Below are 15,293 nucleotides of genomic sequence, written 5' to 3'. Positions count from 1 at the left end.
CCACAGCATGTCATCCGCAGCATTGTGTATGAGACCACTAAACACCAAGGAAATGCTGGGGATAAATGTCAGGGCACTTCCATCTGATACAAGGTTAACTGCTGAAGAAAAACAACTATTGGCAAGATGCGAGGTTGTGTAATGAATGGAGGACTGGATCAAGAAATGGATTACAGTATAAACAGACTCTGTTCTCTATAAAACGCCAATACTCATTTTGTTTCTATCTTAAATGTTGTATTGTCAAAGAACAACATAGGTAATCAATTAAAGTTAGTAGCTGACAATCTATAGAGAACTGTATATTCATTTGCAATCTAAGAGCCCGTCACAAATTATTGAAAGAGGACACCATAGATATCGAGTTATGTCTATTGACATACTTAAATTCTACAGTGTGTGGCTTCCTAAAGGAAGCAATGTGATAATAAAGATTGAATGAGCCTATTATTACTTTTCTGCAGCATGTAATGATGATTATTGGAATAAAGCGTGAATGGCTACAGAGAACCTGAAGCGTCAAGGTCTGCAGCTAGTTTCTCCAGTGCCATTATCAACTGCCTCCATGAGAACAGCAGATCTAGGAGGAACTAGGAACTAGGGGGAAGGTCCCTCCTGAGATAATGTGCTGGAGGGCGTGAGAGCTGCTGCCAACCAATTAGGCTTGTTTCTTTTTGTTTGTCTCTGGGGGTGGACATGCAACAGGTAAACAGGAGAGCACCTGTACCATACGCACATATATACACACACACATAAACATACTACGAAAACAGAATGTTATACAGAATGATATAGGCTACTGAAAGGGTCATAACTCATGATCCATAGAACATAACCTTTTATTATTCATATGGGTGTCTGTGTGTACAATGGAGAAAGCTCCCCCTTGACTCTTTGTAATGGCTCTGTCAAATGTCATGCTCAACCAGTGTGTGTGTGTGTGTGTGTGTGTGTGACCATGAATATCCACAGTCATGTTTAAGGGTTCTCCATGATAGCAGCCTACATGTCAGCCTATGGGTTCTTATCTCCTTCCCACAGTGCAGCGGGTCCTACTGTATCTCCCACCAGCAACACGTTACAAATGTACTTTTAGGAATCAACTCTCCCCAGAAGCCGAGAGACATACACTACATGACCAAAAGTATGTAGACACCTGCTCGTCGAATATCTCATTCCAAAATCATGGGCATTAAAATGGAGTTGGTCCCTCCTTTGCTGCTATAATACTCTCTAGTCTTCTGGGAAGGCTTTCCACTAGATGTTGGAACTTTGCTGCGAGGACTTCCATTCAGCCAGAAGAGCATTAGTGAGGTCGGCACTGATGTTGGGCGATTAGGCCTGGCTCGCAGTCTGCGTTCCAATTCATCCCAAAGGTGTTCGATGGGGTTGAGGTCAGGGCTCTGTGCAGGCCAGTCAAGTTCTTCCACACCGATCTCGACAAACCATTTTTATATGGACCACGCTTTGTGCACGGGGGCATTGTCATGCTGAAACAAGAAAAGGCCTTCCCCGAACTGTTGCCACAAATGTGGAAGCACGGAATCGTCTAGAATGTCATTGTATGCTGTAGCATTAAGATTTCCCTTCACTGGAACTAAGGGGCCTAGCCCGAACCATGAAAAACAACCCAAGACCATTATTCCTCCTCCACCAAACTTTACAGTTGGCACTATGCATTGAGACAGGTAGTGTTTTCCTGGTATCGGCCAAACCCAGATTCGTCCGTCGGACTGCCAGATGGTGAAGCTGCCCCAGAGTCCAATGCTGGCTAGCTTTACACCACTCCAGCCAACACTTGGCATTGCGCATAGTGATCATAGGCTTGTGTGTGGCTGCTCGGCCATGGAAACCCATTTCATGAAGCTCCCGATGAACAGCTCTTGTGCTGACGTTGGTTCCAGAGGCAGTTTGGAACTCGGTAGTGAGTGTTGCAACCGAGGACAGACGATTTTTGCGCGCTAAGCACTTCAGCACTCGGCAGTCCCATTCTGTGAGCTTGTGTGGCCTACCACTTCACGGCTGAGCCGTTGTTGCTCTTAAACATTTCCACTTCACAATAACAGCACTTACAGTTGACAGGGGCAGCTCTAGCAGGGCAGAAATGTGACGAACTGACTTGTTGGAAAGGTGGCATCCTATGACGGTGCTACATTGAAAGTCACTGAGCTCTTCAGCAAGGCCATTTTTATGCCAATGTTTGTCTATGGAGATTGCATGGCTGTGTGCTAGATTTTATACACCTGTCAGCAACGGGTGTGGCTGAAATAGCCGAATCCACTAATCTGAAGGGGTGTCCACATACATTTGTATGTATAGTGTAAGTAATTCATGAAGTTTGTATATACAGTGTGTCTTAATCTGTGCTAGAATAGTCTGAGATGTTAGGTTTTGCTCTATTTTTGAATTGAGATGGGATATGCTGCCCTGAAGTTCCCAGCTCTCTGGAGTTGGTACTATTGGCCGGCTTGAGTAGTGTTAATATAGAGTTTAGGAAGAAGAAGTGCTTTGTGCTTCTGTCTGTGGCTCCCGAGTGGTGCAACGGTCTAAGGCAATGCATCTCAGTGCTTGAGGTGTCACTACAGATCCCCTGGTTCGATTCCAGGCTGTATCACAACCGGCCGTGATTGGGAGTCCCATAGGGCGGTCCACAATTGGCCCAGCATCGTCTGGGTTTGGCCGGTGTAGGCCGTCATTGTAAATAAGAATTTGTTCTTAACTGACTTGACTAGTAAAATAAAAAATAACAATACTGTAAGTGTCTATAGGGCAAAACCAAATGATTTGGTCAGTTTTGAAACAGATTCTTCCCCCTCAGAGATCCTTCTGTTTAGTCAGGGAAGTATGTGTGTGTGTATACTATTCCACTGACATCTACTCTTTATCAGTACATTTGCGTTCCTGTGCCAGTCCTTCTGTGTTGGAGCCAGGATGGAATTGCTTCTATTGTCAGTCTTTCTGTTTATTTGTGTGCTGTTCTTGTTGAGTCTGTGCGTGTCAGTCTACACTTTAAGGTTTGTGATTTGTATTATTTATGTATTCCAGATATAGCCGCTGAACATTTGAATGCTTCCTCATTGGTAATGGACTTGTTCAGTGCTGCCAAACATTGTTTCCATCATTACCAGCTCTCCTGAGTCTAATTATTGTACATTTGAGAATATGTCAAAAACACCCTGCCTGTCTGTTACACAATGGACAGACTAGACTGTAGTGTAGGCACTATAATCACCAATTTCATTTCATGTTTCTAAAACAATGAAATCTCTTGAGTGAATGAGAAAGTGCCCATTGCTTTCAGACAGCAGTTTGGAGTCACGCTTCTCACTTGTTTATAGCCACAACATGGCTTTCACCTCTAAAAGTGATTATAAAATAGTTTGACAACCCTGTTTGTAAGCTTTCAAATGATATCAAACCCAACTGTTTATCTTTTCCAGTGATGAAAACATGGATGTCTCATGGTAGGGTGGGTATGCAAAATGGGTCAACTCTGAGCACCTTTATCTCCTGAATGTTTTGGCAAGTCACTTTCTGACCACTTCTACCATGGGCAAACATTCATGGAAGGTTTCGTTCAGTCAGAAAGTGATTGAATTCATATATAACTACCCTTATGCCAAAAATGCTCAGTGTGTCAGCTCCACATTTTACATTATTGAAGTTAGATAACTTTGTTGAAATGTCCCACTCTGACTTGCTGATCAATCCTATATCATCATCCACAAAACAGATATCTGGTTCATCTGTAATGGTGTGATCACAGTGCTGCTTCCATCATTCCTCTCCTAGAGCCTATCTCCCATAACAGCTCTCTCTAACGCATGACGAGAGCTTGCCTATAAGCACAGCAATTCCAGAACAGATTCACTGATAGACTGGTAATGTTAACATTAAAGAGGAGAGATTCAAAGTGGAGCTCTATCCTGGTCACACTTTATTTTACATCCCTATTACACATGCTTACTAGAGAATGACATGGTAACAGGTGGTACCTTTTGGCTCTGATTTGAAATCATTACAAATGGTATCATGTGCAAATGTTTTGAATGAATGGCGAAGGAACTGATAGGTATTTATTAGGCAAGGATAATGTCATTGAATTGTGATCATGTCATTTGAAATTCTGACTATCTCTTTCTTGATTTTCTCCCTCTAGGTGGAGCGGATCATGGACAAGCGGCGCAACAAGAAGGGCAAGTGGGAGTACCTGATCCGGTGGAAGGGTTACGGCAGCAAGGAGGACACCTGGGAGCCTGAGCACCACCTGCTGCACTGTGAGGAGTTCATCGACAGCCTGCGTCTACACACCCAACACAAGCAACCCAAACCCCCCAAGCTGCCCCCTGGAGCGGCAGGGGGACCAGGGAGGCCGGGAGGGGCCCCAGGGGGGGTTGGACCACACCTCCTCACCGCCTGTCCTCCAGCCCCAGACACCCCGAGAGCACGAGCAGAGGCACGCAAGAAGAAAAGGACTAGTGGTAGTACAGGGGCCGGGGTTAATCCTGGGGCAGGAGTAAGGGTGGACATGGGTTTGGGGGTTGGCACTGGAGCTTCTCAGAAGCAGAAGAAGGTGAGCGGAGGAGGAGCTGGAGGAGGAGGGGGAGGGAAGCATGTCTCTCCACACAGGATGACCAAAGCTATGCCGTACAAGGCTCCTCCGGGGGGACTGCAGTTTGTGCCCCCAGTAAGGGGCCCTCATAACGGACTACAGAACGGAGAGGTGGACCCTGACCTGTACAGGGCAGCAGCCAGGACACACAGACTGCCCCAGGACACGGTAGAGATGGTGATGGGGGGCGTGGAGACCACCGGGACACCACTGGTCAATGAACTAGGTAAGTGATGCGCTCTGAATGGAATATATACCTTATTATAGATAGTAGGGCCATGAGTTTGTCCTGGCCAAGTGACCTGGCCAGAAAACATTCAGAGCCCTAGCTATTGATTGAATGAACATGTGCAGTGAACTATAGGATTTCTAGTAGGATTGATAGACAGAGGGAGAGATAGACGGAACATTTACATCACAGCTTGAGGTGATGCTGGTTTGTTCTGTCAGCTTGCTATCTTGCCAATATGCCAGCCAAAGCTAGCTTACATAATAGCCCAGTGGAAATGACATTGTTATATTGTTGTTGTCATTTTGGTTTTCACTCAATTCCGATTCAATGTAGTTTTGTTCTCTATTGAATTACAGTGATTCCAGTGGGATGGGAATATTCATTTGAAATGGAAACGCATTGTATCCTGGACAGTTAGCTACATGCCATGGTGGATTTGGTAAACCAGGTTGTATCTCTGCAGAGTACCAGATGTATAAGATGTAGATGAGACTGCCAGAGGATGCCTCTGTGACCTACAGTTGAATACATGCTCTGTGAGGTCCTTATGGCTCAGTATTGTACTACTGAGAGTGGTGATAAGGACAGTGAATTCCACTCCTGGGTCACAGTCCAAGACTAGCCTCATTGAGTTAATGATTATATTTATAAAGTCCTTTCCACCTCTGCCAGGGTCAAATCACAATGTGTGGGGGCTGTTTGTCATCACATTGATAGTTAGATTATTTTACAAATGTCTGGATAGACTGGATGTTTGTCAGTGGTAGTATTTTGCCCTCTTATTATGATTTTGTTTTAGTCCAACCTCATACCCAAGCAAATCAGTACCATGTGGTAAATTGAACAAATTACAGCATACTGATGATCTACTGAAGGCAGTTAATTGCCACATTACAACAGTGTGTTACACTATACAACTTGAAACACAGTACTATTGTACACCTCATATTTATGTTAGGTGTGAATCATGTTCAGTAATGCATTTTATTGTTACTGTTAGTTCTCTATTAGCACTCAGGATAAGCTGGAGCCCTAGGCCACGGGAGAGCTTTGAAGATGTTGAACAATGTTTGGTTATCTGACTAGAACAAGAGATGGGAAGTCACTGCATTTATTTGCGTCAAACTACGAAGACAAGCCAAAAGCAGGCATGCTTGTATTACACTTGCACAGTGATTTTCGCAGAGCACACATTTGTCTCAAACCCTTGTAAAAAGCATAACAAATCTGTGCGTTTCCACAGAAACCCTTTGTGTGTTTCCACAGACAATACGCTGTATGGCGTGACTCATTTTACACCTATTGTTTTCCTCTCCAGAGTCACTAGACCCCAGCTGAAAGACACAGCACTGGGCTCACAACTATCTACCTTTGCTTTGCAGCTGAAAGGCACAGCAATGGGCTCATAAATGTGACCCGTTCAGGAAGCTAGGCGTATGTCATACGTCACTACTTCACAGGAGAGGCATTTGAACGTAATCGTTTTATTTTGATCAAAATATGTGTTGGGGCAGAAATGCCTTCTGGAATATGTGAACTTTCATGTGTCTTAAATACAAATAAAATTGTTAAATTACGAGCCTAGTTGGTTTAGCCATGGAAAAAGACAGGAACCTTCCTGCTAGCCATGATTGGCTGAGATAATGGATGGGCTGGACATGCCAAGAGATGAGTTCGGATTGGTCTGCCATGTAGCATGTTTCTGTCAATAACATGAGCTAATCAGTAAGTGTAAATAATCCTTCCTACCGCAGATTTTTTGAAAGATAAAACATTAGCCACAGAGAACTGCAAAAGTATTGCTACTGCTCTCAACAACATTGCTGCCCTGAATTGAGCAGATCAGTGGGGAAAAGTTGTAATGGACTACTTTCTGCACACGGTCAGTGTGAACCGGAGTGACTTGACACAACACGGGCCAAACAAGTTGTACAAACAAAACGGTCAGCTAAAGGGGTTCCAGACTGCTATGAAGCATTCATCCATGTTTACGGGTAAGAGTTAGCTACATTTTCAGATATTATATGTTTCTAATTTTGTCAGAAAGTCATTTTCATTGCAAGTTAAAGCGTACTGTTAGCTAGCTAACGAACGTTAACTTGCTGGCTTGCTAGCTAATGTTGTGTGTATGATCTGTGTAGTAATATTATTTGTATCTCAGAAAGCCTTTTGCATTGGTAGTTGTAGCATAATGTTAGCTAGCTAGCTAACATTGAACCTAGTTGGTTAGCTTTAGCTACCTGCAGATTCATACTACAGCATTTCATGCATGGTGGCTAGCTATGTCAATCAGTTTGTATTGCTAGTAGTATGGGTTGGGATTATGGTTCATTGTTTAGCTAGCTACCTACATGTCTAAACAAAAGACTCCATGTGGTAAGGTCCTCTGTAGCTCAATTGGTAGAGCATGGCGCTTGTAACGCCAGGGTAGTGGGTTCGATCCCCGGGACCACCCATACTTAAAAATGTATGCGCACATGACTGTAAGTCGCTTTGGATAAAAGCGTCTGCTAAATGGCATATTATTTATTATTATTATTACATGTCTAGACAATAGTGACCCATCCACTTAGCTAGATGTGGCTGGGGGGTGGTTATAGCATTTCTTTCACATGACCCATCAATTTAGACAAGTGTGTCTCGGAAGCATCATCTAATAATTCTAAAATATTTATACAACATTTTTATTTGGACATGTTCTATTTTTGATATTGCTACTATGCAATTATGCAAGTAACCATTTCACTGTACCGTTTACAGCTTTGTATCCTGTGCATGTGACAAATAAACTTTAATTTTGTTTGATATAGTGTGTGTTTACCAGAGACGGTAATGTGAACAACAACATGACCTGCACCAAAGTCAGATTAGGATATAGGCAAAGGACTAGATAGTGTATTGTTACCTGGAGTTTTTCCTTATTGTAGGCTACTACATTCACCATTTTTAATCTTGAAATCTTTGGTTGTTTACTACAATACCTTACTCACTCTGTTTAGCACATGGCCTCACATGTGAATACCTAAAGAGATGGGTGGGGCTAAGGCTTAAGAGGGTGTGAACGACGATGAATAGGTGTAGACAAAGAAGAGCTCTCCAGTAGGTGTACCAAAACATTCAAGGGCCATTTCCTCAAAAGTGGGTTTACAAGTTTATCAACTTTCAAAGCAGAATTACTTTCCCATTGTTCTTCAACTGCAGTGTATGATATACCATTTGGTAGCTCTGAATCACTACTTTTATCCAATGTAAAAAACACAATTTCAAATTTTGCAACATAAGAACGAATCGAGGACAGGGTTGAGACTTTAATGTCGTCAATCTATTTAAATCCACTATACGGATCCATTAGTGTCACTTAGCCTTTATTAAAACATTTGCCTCAATATGGTCCCATCGCAATGAGTGTAATAGTTTATTGGTCGGGTGATAACATTGTGACCTATGATGTCTAATGTCACGAGATGACAGAGGAGAAATGTCTGTCACGCTTACAGCTGGCCTTGCATTATAACATCTGGCTGGGGTCTGGGGACTCTGAAAGGTCTACCCCTGAGGGATCAAACCAAGGTTTGAACACGGTTTACCAGCATTTACGCTCTAGCTCTTTTTCTCATGGTCAAATCAGATCATAGAATACTTGTGCTGATAAATTTGTTGTTATAAAATATATTTGTAGAAATAGAATAAATGATCATTGTAGTTGGTAATTTCTCAATGGGTCAAGTTATGTTTGCCTTGGTCAGTAGCTGAATGTTGGTCCCTGTTTGGTCCTCTGTGCTCAGTAGTGCTCAGCCGTGCTCAGTAGTTTTTTATTTTTTTATTTTTTTATTTTATTTCACCTTTATTTAACCAGGTAAACCAGTTGAGAACAAGTTCTCATTTACAACTGTGACCTGGCCAAGATAAAGCAAAGCAGTGCGATAAAAACAACAACAGAGAGTTACATATGGGGTAAAACAAAACAAAGTAAAAAATACAACAGAAATACATATAATATACAGTGTGTGCAAATTTAGCAAGTTATGGAGGTAAGGCAATAAAATAGGCTATAGTGCAAAATAATTACAATTAGTATTAACACTGGAATGATAGATGTGCAAGAGATGATGTGCAAATAGAGATACTGGGGTACAAATGAGCAAAATAAATAACAATATAGGGATGAGGTAGTTGGGCGGGCTAATTTCAGATGGGCTGTGTACAGGTGCAGTGATCGGTAAGGTGCTCTGACAACTGATGCTTAAAGTTAGTGAGGGAGATAAGTGTCTCCAGCTTCAGAGATTTTTGCAATTTGTTCCAGTCATTGGCAGCAGAGAACTGGAAGGAATTGCGGCCAAAGGAGGTGTTGGCTTTGGGGATGACCAGTGAGATATACCCGCTGGAGCGCAGACTACGGGTGGGTGTTGCTATGGTGACCAATGAGCTAAGATAAGGCGGGGATTTGCCTAGCAGTGATTTATAGATGGCCTGGAGCCAGTGGGTTTGGCGACGAATATGTAGTGAGGACCAGCCAACAAGAGCGTACAGGTCACAGTGGTGGGTATTATATGGGGCTTTGGAGACAAAACGGATGGCACTGTGATAGACTACATCCAATTTGCTGAGTAGAGTGTTGGAGGCTATTTTGTAAATGACATCGCCGAAGTCAAGGATCGGTAGGATAGTCAGTTTTACGAGGGCATGTTTGGCAGCATGAGTGAAGGAGGCTTTGTTGCGAAATAGGAAACCGATTCTAGATTTAACTTTGGATTGGAGATTCTTAATGTGAGTCTGGAAGGAGAGTTTACAGTCTAACCAGACACCTAGATATTTGTAGTTGTCCACATACTCTAGGTCAGACCCGTCGAGAGTAGTGATTCTAGTCGGGTGGGCGGGTGCAAGCAGCGTTCGGTTGAAGAGCATGCATTTAGTTTTACTAGTGTTTAAGAGCAGTTGGAGGCTACTGAAGGAGTGTTGTATGGAATTGAAGCTCGTTTGGAGGTTTGTTAACACAGTGTCCAATGAAGGGCCAGATGTATACAAAATGGTGTTGTCTGCGTAGAGGTGGATCTGAGAGTCACCAGCAGCAAGAGCGACGTCATTGATATACACAGAGAAAAGAGTCGGCCCAAGAATTGAACCCTGTGGCACCCCCCATAGAGACTGCCATAGGTCCAGACAACAGGCCCTCCGATTTGACACATTGAACTCTATCTGAGAAGTAGTTGGTGAACCAGGCGAGGCAGTCATTTGAGAAACCAAGGCTATTTAGTCTGCCAATAAGAATGCGGTGGTTGACAGAGTCGAAAGCCTTGGCCAGGTCAATGAAAACGGCTGCACAGTACTGTCTATTATCGATCGCGGTTATAATATCGTTTAGGACCTTGAGCGTGGCTGAAGTGCACCCATGACCAGCTCGGAAACCGGATTGCATAGCGGAGAAGGTACGTGGGATTCGAAATGGTCGGTGATCTGTTTGTTGACTTGGCTTTCAAAAACTTTTTGAAAGGCAGGGCAGGATGGATATGGGTCTGTAACAGTTTGGATCTAGAGTGTCACCCCCTTTGAAGAGGGGGATGACCGCGGCAGCTTTCCAATCTCTGGGGATCTCAGACGTTACGAAAGGTTGAACAGGCTAGTAATAGGGGTTGCGACAATTTCGGCGGCTAGTTTTAGAAAGAAAGGGTCCAGATTGTCTAGCCCAGATGATTTGTAGGGGTCCAGATTTTGCAGCTCTTTTAGAACATCAGCTGTCTGGATTTGTGTGAAGGAGAAGCGGGGGCATGGGCAAGTTGCAGCGGAGGGTGCAGAGCTGGTGGCCGGGGTAGTGGTAGCCAGGTGGAAAGCATGGCCAGCCGTAGCAAAATGCTTGTTGAAATTCTCGATTATTGTAGATTTATCGGTGGTGATAGTGTTTCCTAGCCTCAGTGCAGTGGGCAGCTGGGAGGAAGTGCTCTTATTTTCCATGGACTTTACAGTGTCCCAAAACTTTTTGGAGTTAGTGCTACAGGATGCAAATTTCTGTTTGAAAAAGTTAGCCTTTGCTTTCCTAACTGCTTGTGTATATTGGTTCCTAACTTCCCTGAAAAGTTGCATATCGCGGGGGCTATTTGATGCTAATGCAGTACGCCACAGGATGTTTTTGTGCTGGTCAAGGGCAGTCAAGTCTGAGGAGAACCAGGGGCTATATCTGTTCTTAGTTCTGTATTTTTGAATGGGGCATGTCTATTTAAGATTGAGAGGAAATTACTTTTAAAGAACAACCAGGCATCCTCTACTGACGGAATGAGATCTATATCCATCCAGGATACCTGGGCCAGGTCAAATAGGAAGGCCTGCTCGCTGAAGTGTTTTTGGGAGCGTTTGACAGTGATGAGGGGTGGTCGTTTGACCGCGGACCCGTTACGGACGCAGGCAATAAGGCAGTGATCGCTGAGATCCTGGTTGAAGACAGCGGAGGTGTATTTAGAGGGTAAGTTAGTCAGGATGATATCTATGAGGGTACCCATGTTTACGGATTTAGGGTTGTACCTGGTAGGTTCGTTGATAATTTGTGTGAGATTGAGGGCATCTAGTTTAGATTGTAGGATGGCCGAGGTGTTAAGCATATCCCAATTTAGGTCACCAAGCAGTACGAACTCTGAGGATAGATGGGGGGCAATCAATTCACATATGGTGTCCAGGGCACAGCTGGGGGCTGAGGGGGGTCTGTAGCAAGCGGCAACAGTGAGAGATGTATTTCTGGAAAGGTGGATTTTAGAAGTAGAAGCTCAAACTGTTTGGGCACAGACCTGGATAGTATGATGGAGCTCTGCAGGCTATCTCTACAGTAGATTGCAACTCCACCCCCTTTGGCAGTTCTATCTAGACGGAAAATGTTATAGTTGGGGATGGAGATTTCAGAATTTTTGGTGGCCTTCCTAAGCCAGGATTCAGACACTGCTAGAACATCAGGGTTGGCGGAGTGTGCTAACGCAGTGAATAACTCAAACTTAGGAAGGAGGCTTCTGATATTTATGTGCAGAAAACCAAGACTTTTACGGTTACAGAAGTCAACAAATGATAGCTCCTGGGGAGTAGGAGTGATACTGGGGGCTGCAGGGCCTGGGTTAGCCTCTACATCACCAGAGGAACAGAGGAGGACTAGAATAAGGATACGACTAAAGGCTTTAAGAACTGGTCTTCTAGTGCGTTGGGTACATAGAATAAAGGGGGCAGTTCTCCGGGCGTTGTAGAAAAGATTCAGGGCATTATGTACAGAAAAGGATATGGAAGGATATGAGTACAGTTCAGGTAACCCTAAGCGTTGGGTAACAATGAAAGAGATAGCGTCATTGGAGGCATCGATTGAGCCGGTCTCGGCGTGTATGGGGGGTGGAACAAAGGAACTATATGAGGCAGTTTGAGAGGGACTAGGGGTTCTACAGTGAAATTGTATAATAAGAACTAACCCAAACAGCAATAGGCAAGGCATAATTGACATGGGAGAGAGGCATAAAGCAGTCACAGGTGTTATTAGAGAGAGCTAAGACACAACTGGAAATAGCGATAACGTTTGGGCTAAGACTTAACAGAATAAACAGGACAGGGTACCGTGTAAAGGAACAGTCCAGCAGGCATCAGCTGTGCAGCTGAGTGATCATAAGGTCCAGTGAACAGCAATATGTGAGTCCGAGAGCAGTTCAAATTGGTGCTTCAGCACAGCTAGCAGGGAGCACAGTTGTAGTTTGCGTGTGCTAGCGGGCCGGGGCTGGCAGATGGATCTTCGTGGTCGTCACAACGGGAAGCCTGTTGAAACCACATCAGACTATTTCGTCGGCAAACCAGTCGTGTTGGATCGGCGGGGCTCAGTGGCAACACTAGGAGGTCCCGTCCGGTTGACAGAGCGGTAGATAGCCGGGAGATGGGCCTGAGGCTAGCTCAAGGCTAACTGGTGCTTGCTATAGGGCAATGGTAATCAGCCAACAACAGGTTGCAGCTAGCTAGCTGGTTGTGATGATCCGGCGCTAGGGTCCAGTGATTCCGGCAGAAAGTCCAATAAGCTCTGGGTCGATAGCACGCTGGGTCGATAGCACGCTGTGCAGACTGGCCGACGAATTGTCCAGGCTAGAGCTAGAGCTGGCTGGTGGATAGTGTAGGCCACGGACAGTGGTGAAAGACGCTAACGGTGACTAATAGCAGGTAGCCATTCAGATTTCGGCTACACTCGTTTCAGCTTACGGTTCTTGATGAAAGTTATAAAGAAATAATAGAATCCTTTCCACGTTGGGCGAGGCGGGTTGCAGGAAAGTATATTTAGTTAAAGAATGAAAGTAAAAATTGAGAAATATATACAAAATAGACAAAAAAAACAAGAAACGGGATATTTACACAGGACGATGTAATAAAAGCGACCGCACTGCTACGCCACCTACTGAGCCGTGCTCAGTAGTGCTCAGTAGCTGTTTTATGTTGTCCTGTAAACAAGATGAGTCGCCTTGTCTCTCTCTGAGGATCATGGTCTTGCATTTGAATGTTGTCACATCCATAGTTTACCCCAGACTGGGGCCTTGGTGTGAATCCATTCTCTCTGCTCATTTGCAGTCATGCCTCTTTCATTGTCTGAGAGACTAATAGAATCAAGATGGGGTTTGATTCAATAGTTATGATACGCTGACAGGAGCAGCATGCAAAATGAGGATGATGTTACCCGATGACAAAGAAAATTGATATAGCCTTCTCACTCTTTCAAGGGAGTATTTTAAGAAAGAGTCTGAATAGACAACTATTGACATGCAAACAGAGCAATATAGGTGACCATGTTTTTTTGGATATCAGTAATGCACATCCCAGCTCCACAGCAGTTGTTAAAATATTATTTGCATGTCTATTGTGTCACTAGCTGAGCTGGCACTTACAGTACTACTGTATGCACAAAAGCTGTCTCTGAATAAGTCTTCCAGTGAAGAGGCTCAAGTACACCCCTTGAGATGCACCATGTCGTTTTCCAGGAAAGTCTCTCTAAAGTAGGGTACACTGCTCTGACTCCTAATGGATCCTCAGCTCATCATTCACTCTGCTCATCATTCACTCAGCTCATCATTCACTCAGCTCATCATTCACTCAGCTCATCATTCACTCAGCTCATCATTCACTCAGCTCATCATTCACTCAGCTCATCATTCACTCAGCTCATCATTCACTCTGCTCCATATGTTCCAACAGGCTCCACACTCTCCAACGGTGAGATGAATCTGCACAGTTCTGTGAAGAGGAAGCTTGGAGAGGACAAAGGCTACGTGTTCGACAAGCGGCTTAGGTACAACGTGCGGCAGAACGAGTCCAACTGTCGATTCCGTGACATTGTTGTCAGGAAGGAGGAGGGTTTCACGCACGTACTGCTCTCCAGCCAGACATCTGACAACAACGCACTAACACCAGAGGTAGGGGATACGATACACAATCACTCATGAATGTACGCACACACAACAACAACAAACATAGGTAACAGCTTTGACACACAGAAATAGGACTCATAAGCTGTGCATTGCCTTTTTGAATAAGTTAGTACCTAGTGTTTTCTTCACATGTATGTACTGTTGGACAGGAGAGCTACATAATTTACAGTGGGGAAAAAAAGTATTTAGTCAGCCACCAATTGTGCAAGTTCTCCCACTTAAAAAGATCAGAGAGGCCTGTAATTTTCATCATAGGTACATGTCAACTATAACAGACAGTTTTTACCAAAAAGTTCTATTTTGGTTTCATCTGACCATATGACATTCTCCCAATCCTCTTCTGGATCATCCAAATGCAATCTAGCAAACTTCAGACGGGCCTGGACATGTACTGGCTTAAGCAGGGGGACACGTCTGGCACTGCAGGATTTGAGTCCCTGGTGTTACTGATGGTAGGCTTTGTTACTTTGGTCCCAGCTCTCTGCAGGTCATTCACTAGGTCCCCCCGTGTGGTTCTGGGATTTTTGCTCACCGTTCTTGTGATCATTTTGACCCCACGGGGTGAGATCTTGCGTGGAGCCCCAGATCGAGGGAGATTATCAGTGGTCTTGTATGTCTTCCATTTCCTAATAATTGCTCCCACAGTTGATTTCTTCAAACCAAGCTGCTTACCTATTGCAGATTCAGTCTTCCCAGCCTGGTGCAGGTCTACAATTTTGTTTCTGGTGTCCTTTGACAGCTCTTTGGTCTTGGCCATAGTGGAGTTTGGAGTGTGACTGTTTGACAAGTTCAAACAGGTGCCATTAATACAGGTAATGAGTGGAGGACAGAGGAGCCTATTAAAGAAGAAGTTACAGTTCTGTGAGAGCCAGAAATCTTGCTTGTTTGTAGGTGACCAAATACTAATTTTCCACCATAATTTGCAAATAAATTCATTAAAAATCCTACAATGTGATTTTCTGGAGAAAAAAAATCTCAATTTGTCTGTCATAGTTGACGTGTACCTATGATGAAAATTACAGGCCTCTCT

The 15,293-nt window shown here is 44.0% G+C and overlaps 1 protein-coding gene across 1 annotated transcript in view; it reads left to right on the top strand.

The window, feature by feature from the left end:
- LOC121574684 (chromodomain Y-like protein 2) overlaps positions 1–15,293 on the top strand; it is a 50,947-nt gene that overhangs the window by 9,683 nt on the left and 25,971 nt on the right. The window contains exons 2-3 of the mRNA XM_045214912.1: positions 4,160–4,838; positions 14,031–14,248. Coding sequence (XP_045070847.1) covers positions 4,160–4,838; positions 14,031–14,248 — 897 coding nt within the window. The remainder of the gene's footprint in view (positions 1–4,159; positions 4,839–14,030; positions 14,249–15,293) is intronic.

Source organism: Coregonus clupeaformis, unplaced genomic scaffold (genome assembly GCF_020615455.1).
Source record: "Coregonus clupeaformis isolate EN_2021a unplaced genomic scaffold, ASM2061545v1 scaf0336, whole genome shotgun sequence".
Lineage (NCBI taxonomy): Eukaryota > Metazoa > Chordata > Actinopteri > Salmoniformes > Salmonidae > Coregonus > Coregonus clupeaformis.
The sequence above is the reverse complement of the archived record's forward strand: the minus strand, read 5'-3'. Positions and strand labels throughout refer to the sequence as shown.